Raw genomic sequence first — 11,739 nt, 5'->3', positions numbered from 1 at the left:
AGAAAATGCACAGTGGAAGCACACACATGGAAGGCTGCATGGAGGGCTTCATGGAAGGGATGATGGAGGCAGTTCTCCACAGTGCCCGTAGTCCCCAGCAGGCCCAAGCAGGCGGTCAATCAGGCAGACGATTTCCTCTGTGGCCAGGCTGTGGCTCTGTGGGGGCAGAGTCACACGGCACCACGCATGTCCTCAGGGACTGCTGCAGCGTGACCCCACCATGCTCACAGTGACGTCCTGGGGCCGCTGACACCAACATCATCGTAGCCCACGTCCTTGGGCACTGAGGCTGGGGCGTCTGTTGTGGCTCCCGGCGGCTCCGGGTGGCTCAGTGAGGGCCGGCTCCCCACTGGGGACAGGAAGGCCGGTGCCTGTAGGGGCTGTTTCATGCCCTGGCTGCCAGGCCTGGGCTGGGGCTCCCCACCGTGGGGCCCACCACTGCGGCAGAGTGCAGGGGAGCAGCCTCACCCGGTGGGACAGCACGACGCTGGGTATGGTAGGGCTGCTGCGCGGGCTGCAGTGCCTCTTACCTGCCAGCGCCGCTGCCTCAGAGAAATCTCCGTCACTCAGCCCCAGAGCAGCGGCCTCTCTCGGGTGCTGCATGGCCACGGCATCATCGTACCCATCCGGGGGGTCATGCTTGGACAGGGCAGGGGTGTCTGTGACAGACGGGGCAGTGAAACGAAGGCTGGGGCAGGGGTTGCATTGTGCCAGCTGCCACCAGCCACGGAGCTGGGGGTGCTGACATGGGGGCCCGCTGCGTGGGGCTGCCAACTCTGGGATGGAGGCTGCAGCCTGGAGGCTCGACCCTGGCCATGAGTGCTGGCCCAGAAAATAACCAAGGGCCACACGGCCATGCTGCTCCAGGTACTGCGTGTGGCCCCTGCTGGCACCAGCTGTGGTGCAAGGGCTGCATCTCTGGGCACATGGTAGCATGACCCTGCACCCCGGCCCTGTACCTGCTGCTGTCACAGGGCTGCTGGCCTCCACACTGTTGTCGGTGTAATACGGCAGCTTTGTTGCTGAGCCCTCTGACGGTGAGTCTGGAGGATGTGGTGTTAGTGGAGGCTGCCCAGCCCCATGGCCTGGCCAGCACCCTGGGCAGGACAGCCTCGCCATACAGTGGGGACTGTGGAGGGCAAGGAGATACCCCCCTGCTGCAGCTCCCCATGGTCAGCAGGTGGCCAGGCTTCAAGCCCAGCTGCTGCAGCAATGGGTGCATGGGGGCCTCAGTGCAGAGACCTCCCTCTCCAGAAAGAGGTGCCAGGCCGGGCCAGGCTGGGCCAGCAAGGGGCCGTTGGGAGTCACAGCCTGCCAGGCCCAGGGTGCACACACCTGAGCCACTGGGCACCTCCTGGTAATCCGGCGTCAGAGTATAGTCGAGCTCCTCATAGACGGCCTCAGAGATTGTGTCCCCAGCTCTGCCAGGGCCTGGAAAGCAAGGGCAGCCATAACCCCAGGCCATGGGCACAGCACGTGGGATGGTGGGGGTCACCAGCTGTGCCCCCGATATCCCTGTGGCCCAGCTCCACTGCTGTGCCCCATCCGCCGAGTGGCTCTGGTGCCCCTGCCTGGCCCCCATGCTGCGCCGGGTCCTGCCCCTGCTCGGCACTGGCCTCCTGGCCTCCGCTGCTGCGCCTGCCCCCAGGCTGTGCAGCCGGGCCGCCCCATGGCCGGGCAGTCCCGGGAGCCATCAGCAGCCCCCAGCCCTGACTGGCTCTGCCCTGGTGCCTCGTCCTGGTAGATTCAGCCCCAGAGACCCCCGGCACGACCCACCTCTGTGCTGAGCCATGGTGCGCCATGCCTGCATGGCGAGAGCCCCCAGGGCCAGGCAGAGCAGGGTCCCCAGGATGATGCAGAGGATGGTGGGCACTGGCATGGCCCCAGCACCCGCTGTGGGGCTCCTGTGGGCACCTGTGAGGACACCAACATGCGGCGGAGCTGGAGGGAGGCTGGGGACCCTGTCCCGTCCTGCATCACTGTGGATGCATGGGGGGGTGCAGGGGAGCGGCTGGCGGGACAGGGAGGCCAAGGAGGGCACCCCTGTGCCCAGGAGCCAACCCCTGCATGAGGCCGAGGGGTGGCAGTGCTCGGCAGCTGGGGTCTCCTTGCCAGAGCTGCTCCCCCTCCACTGGGCTGTGCTGGTCGGAGCTGGAGGATCCCTGGGGCCACCGTGCTGCCCTGCGCAGGCAGAGCTACCTGTGCAGGCTGCGCCGTCTGGACAGCCAGTTGCCATGGCTGGCGTGGGAGTTGCTCTGGTGCTGCCAGGGTCCCCGTCACATGTGATGTGGGTGTCTCCAGGGAAGTCACAGGGCTGCAGGTGCCAGGGTGCTGAGGGGCAGTGCCAGAGGGAGTCGGCCCCCAGCTCACACTGCACCCAGGCCAGCCACGCGGGGCCTGAGCCCTGTGTGGTTGCCGGTGCAGATGCCAGCCGTCCCGTGGCTCCGCAGCCCAGCTGCCGGCACACCACGGCGGCTGTGGCGGGGCTGGTGCCATTGGCGCACACGCTGCCCCACGTCCCATTGTAGAAGACCTCCAGGCGCCCGGTGCAGCTGCTGCCGCCCGCCAGCCGCAGGGCTGTGAGCTCTGCAAGGGGGCAGAATGGGGGGCCACAGCTCAGGCGGGCGTGGGCAGACACCCCTGCTGTCCCGGTCACCCCGCCCACCTCCCTAGGGCTCCAAGAGAAGCACGCCAAGAAACGGACACGCTGGGGCAGTGGGGTGAAGGCGGCATCTTGCTCCCTGGGACTGCCCAGGGTGTGGGGAGGTGGTCAGGGAGTCTGGTGGGGAGGGCTGGCGCTACTGCCGGTCCCACAGCCACGCTGCACTCGTCCCTGGTGGAGCACAGCACTGACCTGAGCAGATGGCTGCCACACTGGCGCCCTGCTTGCAACCACGCTGCCCCAGGGCTGGGGCCGGGGCTGGGGCTGGGCAGTCCCAGAGCATTGCCTCAGCTCCGGAGCAGCCGCCGGCACCCAGCCACACTGGCCCCAAGCCCCGGCCGTAGTGGGCCGAGCCGGGCGCTGCCAGGGCCTCTCCGCAGCCCAGCTGGCGGCAGACGACGGCGGCATCCCGGAGGTCCCAGGCATCCTCGCAGACGTGACTCCAGCTCCCCTGGACGTAGATCTCCACTCTCCCAGCACAGCGCCCAGGGCCGCTCGCCAGCCGCACCTGCTGGCTCCCTGCAGCCAGAGACCACTCGGGTCGGGGCAGCTGCTTGGGCCCCCGCGGCGCCCCGGGGCCCTTCCCGCACACTCACCCGAGCACACAACCGCTGCCTCCTTGACGTGGCCCGGTGGCACGGTGCTGTGCAGCGTGGCGTTGCACTGGGCCAGGTGAGCCTCCGTGCCCGCACACCGGAGCCCGCCCAGCACCAGGGGGCTTGAGCCTGGCCCCAGCACTGGGGCGGTGTAGGCCTTCTGCACTGTGCCGCACCGGAGCTGCCGGCACACCACGCTGGCACTGCTGGCATCCCACTGCTGTGCCAGGACTCGGCCCCAGGCCCCACCCAGGGCCACCTCCAGGCGGCCATCGCAGCGGCTCTCCCCGTCCACCAGCCGCAGGGGTTCAGCACCACCTGTCCCCGCAGAGAGGGAAGATGTCCTGAGGTGCTGCGGGGACCGCAGGGTGCCAAGGAGCCCCATGGGATCCCGGGTGACAGCATGGCCCCACTGCCCTCGTCCTGCCCGTGTGCCTGCTGCCCTATGCCTGGGCTCAGCCCTCCTCCTGCCCTGACATGGCCCTGCTTCCCCAGACGGGCCCTGTGCCCCACAGCTCCTGCTGGCAGTGAGAAGGAGGGGCACCCCTCCATTTGGGGTGCTGGGTCCCCTCCCCACAGCAGGCCCTCCTGTCTGATGCCACCTGCCCCACACGCACCTGAGCAATTGACTGCGGCAGCGTGGCCCAGCGAGCAGGCGGGGGTCCCCAGCGCCATGGCAGGGCACTCTCCCAGGTGGGACTCGGTCCCGCTGCAGTGAAAAGTGTCCTGCCACAGTGGGCCGCTCCCTGTCCCAAAATACCCTCCTCGGGGCACAGAGGCGGCAAAGCCGCAGCCGAGGTGGTGGCAGAGCACCTGGGCATCGGGCACGTCCCAGCCAGCATCGCAGAGGGAGCCCCAGGTGCCGCGTGCCTCCAGCTCCACCCGCCCTGTGCACTCTGTGCTGCCATTCACCAGTCTGAAGCCCGTGTAGGCTGGGAGAGAGAAAGGGTGCTGGAGACAAAGGCCCTGTGCAGCTACAATGGCGGGGGCACGCAGGCATGGCAGCCCTCTGCCTCTCCATGCCCTGGGGGCTGCCACAAGCCAACCCGCAGCCTCCCTGCCCCGTCCCTGCCCAGGGCACCCCTGTCCCTGCTGCCCGTCTCCCCATGCCCCCCGCTGCAGCCTCTGCCCCACACCCCACGCTCTTACGGGAGCAGATGATGGCAGCGTCACTGGTGTGCGTGCAGCCCTGGCCATGGGGCAGCCTGCGGGCGCAGGCAGACAGGAGGGATTCGTTGCCTGCACACTCAAATCCCCCGTCCCAGATGGGCCCAGCTCCTGCCCCAAAGTGTGCTGCCCCGGTGACGGCCAGAGCTGCTCCACAGCCCAGCTCCTTGCAGATGACATGGGCAGCGTTGAGGTCCACGTGGGCCTTGCAGAGGGTTGCCCAGCCTCGGCCCTGCCTGACCTCCACACGACCCGAGCAGGCACTGTCCCCACCGACCAGCTGCACAAACCCTGCCGGGGAAGAGAGTCCGGGGTCGCCTGGAGGTCCCTGGGACATGTTGGGGGGTTGTGGAGGGGCTGCCACCAGGGCTTTGGTGCTGGCACAGGTGGCCCCTGGGGGCGAGACAGCCTGGGCCGTGCCTGCCACAGCTCTTACCTTGGCAGACCACGCCAACATCCCAGCCATGGCTTCCATTGTACAGCTCCCATCCCTTGATAGTACATTCCCAGAGGGCGGACTCATCCCCGCGACAGTCAACGACAGCCAGATGAATTGGTCCAGACCCTTTCCCAAAGCGGCTCCAGGCATGGGCGCTTTTGGCTGAGCCACAGCCCAGCTGCTGACACACCACCTCGGCATCTTCCATGTCCCATTCGTTATCTGCCACCGTCCCCCACTGGCCCCGCAGCTTCACCTCCACTCTGCCGGCACAGGGACCACCTCCATTCACCAGCCTCAGCTCCACAGCATCTGCATCAGAGGTGCCCTCAGGGCATGAGAGTGCTGCCCTCCAGCGCCACTCCCACACCCGGGGAGTCCCTGGTGGGGAGGCACTGGGCATGGCCATAATGGCTCCCAACCGCGCGCAGCCAAAGGGCTGCCCCCCAGCACAGTCACCTAATCCCTTGCCTGAGCATGTCACCCCCACGTCCCAGTCATGTCCGCAGTAGTGCTGGCCCCAGCCATAGTGGGGGCAGTAGTGGAGCGCTGTCTCGGTGCCACGGCAGAAGGGTTGCAGCCAAATCCGGCCAGCCCCTGCCCCAGATGGGGTGTATGGGGAAGTCCTGGCCACGGTGCCACATCCCAGCTGCCTGCAGACCACGGAGGCCCCACGGACATCCCAGATGAAGTCATAGCTGCACACGGTGCCCCACTGGCCCTCGTGCTTCACCTCCACCCGGCCGGCGCAGCGGCTGCCTCCGTCAACCAGTCGCAGCTCCCCGGTGCCTGTGGGTGCCCATGTGGGACCACAAAGGAGGATGTGGAGCCCCCGCATGATGCCACGGGTGCCTGGTGCAGCCTGCCCTGCCAGGTTGGCCCAGGGGACTCTGTCCCACAGCTGTTCCCTGCCCTGATGGCCTCCACTCCCCACTGCGGGCCTGGCTCTTGGGCCCTGGCATATGGCCGTGTATGTGGAAAAGCCCTGGGGGCACTGCAGGATGCAAGCTGTGAAGAAAGGCAGGGCCGTATCCAGCCCCTGAATGTCCAGCACCTGACGCAAGGGGAAAACTGTGGGGCATGCATACTGCCACATGTGCTCAGTGTTTGGCCCCACTGCAAAAACCCTGTCCCCAGCACACCCCAGGCACCGCGAGTGCCCGAGAGCTGCCCAGGTGGGGTGTCTCCACTGGTGTCCTTGGGAAGCCTGCCCAGCAGGTCACACACAGGCCCATGGGGGCCACCCCAGCCCCATCGTGTCTTCCCCATTCCCAGGGCTGCCTCCCACTCTCGACATGAAGGCAGGCAGCTCCAGCCCCGGGGAGCCTGCAGGCACTCACCCCTGCAGAGCTGCACGCACAGCAGCAGTCCCAGTGTGCTGGCAAGGAGCTGGCTGGTGGTGGCCATCCCAAACACCTCCTGCCCCATGGTGCAGCCCCCAGCTCCTGCTTGCCTCCTGGACCACCAGAGACTGCTGTGGTGGGGAGGGCAATATATAGGCAGAGGTGCAGGCCTCGCTGCCAGGGCAGCCAATCAACAGCATCAGGCACCTTTTGAGACGTTATCAGGAGGGTTATCTCCCATTTGACGGAGCCCCAGCCTCCAATAACCTTCTCCATCCCTGTGCATGCCTATATATGCGTCTCGGCTCCACTTCTGCCATCACACGCACCCCACCAGTGGGTGGGTGCCTGCCTGGCTGTCCCCGTGGGGAGCCTGATGATGATCTGAGCAGGACTCCGCACCTGGGTGCTGCAGTGGGTGCAGGGTGTGTGGGCCCTTCCTATGCCTGATCCCGCATGGGTCTGGGTGTGTCACACTGTGCCAGGGAGCGTGGCAAGAGCCCTTCCTTGACAGGGACTGTCCTGTGCTGCGGGCAGCATCTGCTGCAGGCTCCTTGCTGCTGTGGGGCTGACCTCTGGCACCAGGTCCCTCCGCACTGCAGCCCTCCACATGGGGCAGGCACTGGGGCTGGCTCTGGGCTAGAAAGCTCCAGGGCGGCACCAAGTCAAGCCCAGCCCCAGGCTCCATGGCACATTGGCAGGAGGGCCTGGGCCCCTCACAGCAGCTTGCGGGCAGATGGAGGTGCTATCCAGTTGCCTGCAGGCCTGTGCCCCTCAGCCCCACAGTTCCCACACTGCCACACTCACCCCACACAGTTCTGAGGCAGGAAGGAGGTGGTTCCCCCACTGCACACCAGCCCCCAAGGGGAAGCAGCTGCAGCAGCCTGAGTGCTGCTGTGTGTCAGAGCACATGCACCTGCTGGGCCTGCTGAACAGCCAGCATCTCACCACCTGCTTCTGTTTCAGCTCAGCCAGCTGCATTTCAGAGTACGATAACGCTAGGCTTCTGTGTATCAGTATCTCTTTGCAGTGCCAGTGCCACAGAGACCTGGAGCAAATCCAGAGTGATTGAGGGCCTCTTCAGACAAATCTGAGGGATATGGGAGACCGGTGTTGGTTCCCTTGAGCCTGCTGGTCAAGGGGACGGTCTGGCCAGGAGTGGAGACCTCCCCCAGCTTAATATCGCTCTGTGTGGGTGGCATCACTGTCAGGGCTTTGCCTTTGTGATCATCACATTTAACCTCCCCAGCACCTACCTGAGTGTAGGACAGCCAGCAGGGAATGAAGGAGAGCCTCCAGCAAGCACAAGCCTCTGTTGCGAGGCTCAGGAGATGAGCTGATTCCTCAGGAGGGTGGCCTGGATAAGCTGGCCTGAGCTCTAGTGAAAAAGGGCACATAGAGGAGGTGGAAGGGAGGAGGAGCTTTGCCAACAAGGTCTCCCTGGTTGCTGTGCTTAGGGAAAGGGCTCAGGCAGGAGAGGAGGGTCCAGTAGTGCAAGAGGATCAGGATTTTATCCGAGTAGGCAGGGATGGGGCTTGGAAGGTCAAGGCCCATTTGGCTCCTAAGGTGCTTAAGGGATGAGAACATCAGTCACATGAGGAAAGGTTGGGAGAGCTTGGCCTGTTCATGGTGGAGAAGAAAAGCCTGGGGGGGGTGGATCTTTATCAGTGGGTATAAATATTTGAAGGGAGGGTATCAAGAGCCAGGAAGTTCTGTCTGCCCAGAAGGAAAAACTTCTTTCCTGTGAGGAAGCCCTGGAACAGGTTGCCCGGGGAGGTTGTGGAATCTCTGTTCTTGGAGAAATTGCAGAAGCGTCTGGATAGGGCATTCCCATGCAGGGAATGAAGGACAGCCTCCACTAAGCACAAGCCTCTGTCGCGAGGCTCAGGAGATGAGCTAATGCCTCAGGAGGGTGGCCTGGATAAGCTGACCCGAACTCCAGTGAAAAAGGGCACATACAAGAGGAGGAAGGGAGGAGGAGCTTTGCCAGTGAGGTCTCCCAGGCCACTGTGCTTAGGGAAAGGGCTCAGGCAGGAGAGGAGGGTCCAGCAGTGCATGAGAATCAAGCTTGCCTGCAAGAACTCTCTTATCGTGTGTGCTCTGCATTTCTGTTTGTACTCTAAAGCAAGAGGAAGCACAGTCAGCTTGAAATGGAGCCTTATTTCTTAGGATCTCCTCATCAGTAGGGCCACTCCAACAGCACACCAATCCTATGCGACACTTGTTTGACACCATGGTTAAGGAGAACTGTGAAAAGCTGAGGAAGGGCCGGTTTGGAGCCAGCCTCAGGAAATGTGGGAGGAATGGAGGGATGTTGTCCAAGCAGGCAAGGATGGGGCTCGGAATGTCAAGGCCCATTTGGCTCGTATGATGCTTCAGGGATGGGAGCATCTGTCACACGCGGAAAGGCTGAGAGAACTGGGCCTGTTCTTTGTGGAGAAGGGAAGCCTGTGGGGAGATCTTTATCAGTGGGCATAAATATCTGAAGGGAGGGTGTCAAGAGCTTTTCAGTGGTGCCCAGCGATAGGATGAGAGGCAACGGGCACAACCTGAAACCCAGGAAGTTCCGTCTGCCCAGAAGGAAAAGCTTCTTTCCTGTGAGGGTGACGGAGCCCGGGAACAGGTTGCCCGGGGAGGCTGTGGAGTCTCCGTCTTTGGAGGCATTGCAGAGGCATCTGGATAGGGTCCTGGGCGATGGGCTTTAGATGACCCTCATGGGCAGGGGCATTGGCCTCGATGATCTCCAGAAGTCCCTTCCAATCTCTGCCGTTGTGTGCGTCTGTGCTTCTGTGAACACAAGGCAGAGCGCAGGGCAGCTTCAGTCGTGCCACGCTGTCGGCCCTGTGCAGATGCACTGAAACGTCACCCCAAGGCAAAAGGATCTGGAAAGCTCTGGCCACTTCAAGGCCTTCCTGACACAAAGGGCTTCTTTACCCTGTGCGGCATTGGCCTCAGGTTGTAATGCCACTGCCGAGCTGCCAGGCCCTACTCCCTGCTAGTGCAGGTGCTGGTGCAGAACTGGGAGGGCAGAGGGAGACAGCGCCCGGGATGGTTCAGTCCAGCCTGCACCTGCATTCTCCCTTTTACGGCCTGTTTCTCCCCACTGACTGCAGTGGGAACATGGGAGGATGCCACTTCCAGTCTGTGCCCTTTTCAGGTCCAGTGAATCAGGCATGGCCCCAGCCCTGCCCCCTTGTTTCCCTCCCACACAACGCCTGGAAGGGTGGCTGCTTCAGCATCTGCAGTAGGTAGCTAGGTGGACTGGGGGGGTCAAGGGGACCTATGCTCGTGGCTGGCTGTAGCAGCAAAGCAGTTCAGCCCAGCAGTGCCTTGCAGGTCTCTCGGGCCACCTCTAAGTTGTGGCAGCAGCACCCACCCAAGGGCAGGGCAGTTCCCAGCACCTCGCTCCACCTCGGAATGCGCCCTCCATCCAACATCCGGGAGCCCTCTGTCAGGGCAGGGATGAGGGTGGCCAGCACCTGCCCACAGTCGCTTCACAGCTGGTGGGAATCCCTCCCTGCCCAGGCAAGCTCAGCTGCCATGTGGGGACATTTTTCCCAGCTGCAGCACAACAGACAGCTCCAGTGCCCCAGTGTGGGGATTTTCCCACTGTGTACAGACACCAGGGACGAGGTGCAGACCAGCAACTGAGTCAGGGCTCTCGCAGGACACATCCTACCTTGGCTGCAAACCTCAGTGCATAGCCACTTGCTTCCCTAGTTGAAAGAGTAGCAGGTCACAGCAACAGAAGCTGTCGGGAAGTGGACTAGTGGCAGGGGCTTGTCAGACCTCAGCATTCCGGTATGGGCTGCGTACAAATGCCAGCAGGCCTTGCAGAGAGACAAGAGTGGCATAGAAAGCTCATGCAGCATACCCACTGACCGCATAGACCTTCTGTGTTTAACTGGTGGGACAATCACGGGAGGTATCAAAGCTGTGAGCTGATTATAGAGATGGAAGTGCAGCAGTTGGGAAGCTGGAGAGGGATATTTAGCATTGAGAGATGTGCATTCAGCTTTCTTCCCAGGCCCACTTTGTGCACCTTGTGGGTGATGCCTGCAATCACGGACACAAAGCATGTGCCTTGCTGTCTTGGATGGGGCCAACGCTTGGTGGCAGGCAGGAAGGCAGGCCGTGGCCTCCCTTCGAGGCACCCCCATCCATAATGCCATCGTCCTCCCCCACCGGTATGACAGCAGCAAAATTCCTTTCTTCCCTTGAGTGCAGCCAGCTCCTGCTATGTTTCTTCCTTTAATCCCGATATGTTCAATCTTTCAATAGTGCAAGAAAAGGAGAAGAACTGCTAAAACGACCCCAGGTACTCACTGCTGTCAAGACCGCAGGCATGGTCGATCTCGATGGTGACACACTGTCCCTGCCCCACTGCATCCGACCCCAGGGGGCCTGCACGGCCACAGCCCTGCTGCCATGCCCACTCCCTGCCCATGGCTTTTACTGTCCTGGGGCTGCCGGGGGAAGGGTAACAGAGATCAGAAGGGGCTCAGAGCCACGCAGCTCACTTTGGGATTTGCCACACTGGCCTCCAAGCAGCCCTGGTGCACCCAGGGCAGTGCAGGCGAGAGAGGGACACTGTGGTTGTCCTGTCTGTCTGCTCAGGTGAACCACATCTGTGTTTCAGTGCTTTCCAGCTCTGAATCAGGGAACGGGAGCCATGGCTAGCACATGGCAGGAGTCCCACAGGGCAGGCCAAACCACTCTGACCCAAGCCAGGCTCTGTGCCGGCTCTTGTTGGGGCAGCAGGTCACAGGGGCCTTGAGCTCTCGTTTCAGGTTTCTCTTTAGCTTGGGGGCGCACAAGTCTAGACAGCACAACTCCATACCTGCGTCCCATAGGACACCGCAGGACCTGCTTGCTGTCTGAGCAAAAGGCATTGGCCATGCAGGGGCCCAGGTGGCTCGTGAGTCCATGTGGGCTGTGCCTGGAAAAACCCACCCAGACCGTGAAGGCCAGGGGAGTGAATGCAAGTGCAGGCTCCAGGCAGAGGTGCTTCTGGTCCAGCCCAGATGGAAGAGTCCAAGTAGGGGCAATGACAGAGCTTGGAAATCAAGTGTGCTGCACTCCCTGCTGTAGTGGGGCTGATTTCTTTCCAGTTGAGGTAGAAAACATAGTCAAACTGTGTATGAAGGACTGCTCCTGCCCACTCCACGGTGATCTTCCTCCTTGTCATTGTCTTTCCCATCTCCATAGCTCCCAGTAGCACAGTGGTGTGTGGTGCTTGTCGAAAGGTCAAGGCCCATTTGGAGTTTAATGTGTTGAGGGATGTGAAAGACAGCAAGCAGGGATTAAGCAGCATGACAGCCTTCTAGGATGGGATGCCTGGCTGGATAGATGAGGGGAGAGCAGGGCAAGTTGTCTCCCTTGACTTGAGCAAGGCTTTTGACACTGTCTCCCATCACATCCTCACAGGCAAGCTGAGGAAGTGTGGGTTAGAGGAGCAGACAGTGAGGTGGCTTAAAACTGGCTGTCTGGCAGAGCTCAGAGAGTTGTGATGAGCAGCACAAAGTCTCGTTG

The 11,739-nt window shown here is 62.6% G+C and overlaps 1 protein-coding gene across 1 annotated transcript; it reads right to left on the bottom strand.

Annotated features, from left to right (window-relative positions):
- Positions 1-48: 48 nt before the first annotated feature.
- LOC135328612 (scavenger receptor cysteine-rich type 1 protein M130-like) lies at positions 49-6,235 on the bottom strand (the record flags this gene model as incomplete). The annotated part of the gene is made up of 13 exons (XM_064513492.1): positions 49-156; positions 258-349; positions 531-659; positions 1,336-1,431; positions 1,777-1,914; positions 2,200-2,577; positions 2,846-3,181; positions 3,259-3,576; positions 3,876-4,190; positions 4,408-4,716; positions 4,862-5,176; positions 5,336-5,653; positions 6,205-6,235. Coding segments are annotated over 13 exons (2,883 nt in total), but the record flags the coding sequence as incomplete, so codon positions are not given.
- Positions 6,236-11,739: the final 5,504 nt, after the last annotated feature.

The sequence above is a fragment of the Dromaius novaehollandiae genome, chromosome 5 (assembly GCF_036370855.1).
Source record: "Dromaius novaehollandiae isolate bDroNov1 chromosome 5, bDroNov1.hap1, whole genome shotgun sequence".
In the NCBI taxonomy this organism is placed as follows: domain Eukaryota; kingdom Metazoa; phylum Chordata; class Aves; order Casuariiformes; family Dromaiidae; genus Dromaius; species Dromaius novaehollandiae.
This window is presented reverse-complemented; position numbering and strand designations above follow the sequence as displayed.